Source organism: Eimeria mitis, genomic scaffold (assembly GCF_000499745.2).
Source record: "Eimeria mitis Houghton genomic scaffold, Emh_scaff4804, whole genome shotgun sequence".
In the NCBI taxonomy this organism is placed as follows: domain Eukaryota; phylum Apicomplexa; class Conoidasida; order Eucoccidiorida; family Eimeriidae; genus Eimeria; species Eimeria mitis.
Window position 1 is genome coordinate 3,267 of NW_013573105.1, and position 254 is coordinate 3,520.

At 66.1% G+C, this 254-nt stretch overlaps 1 protein-coding gene across 1 annotated transcript in view; it reads left to right on the forward strand.

Moving 5' to 3' along the window:
* EMH_0077780 (uncharacterized protein) overlaps positions 1–254 on the forward strand; it is a gene marked incomplete at both ends in the record, with an annotated part of 3,071 nt that overhangs the window by 1,802 nt on the left and 1,015 nt on the right. Inside the window, one exon of the mRNA XM_013499906.1 lies at positions 1–252. Coding sequence (XP_013355360.1) covers positions 1–252 — 252 coding nt within the window. The remainder of the gene's footprint in view (positions 253–254) is intronic.

Consider the following 254-nt stretch of genomic DNA (forward strand, 5'->3'; position numbering starts at 1 on the left):
ACAGCAGCAGAAGCAGCAGCAGCAGCAGCAGCAGCCTTCAGATCCCTGGCGCCGTCTGCTGCGGCGGGCACGGCCTGCGCGTCGCCGAGCTTCGCTGCCTTCAACGGTTGGCCTCGTGGGGGCCTCCAGTGGGTTTTCAGCAGCAGCAGCAGCAGCTGCTGCTGCTGCTGCTGCAGCAGCAGCAGCAGCAGCAGCAGCGGGCGGCGACAGTGTGGCTGCGTCCTCCTCGAGCTGTACAACAACAGGACAAAGAC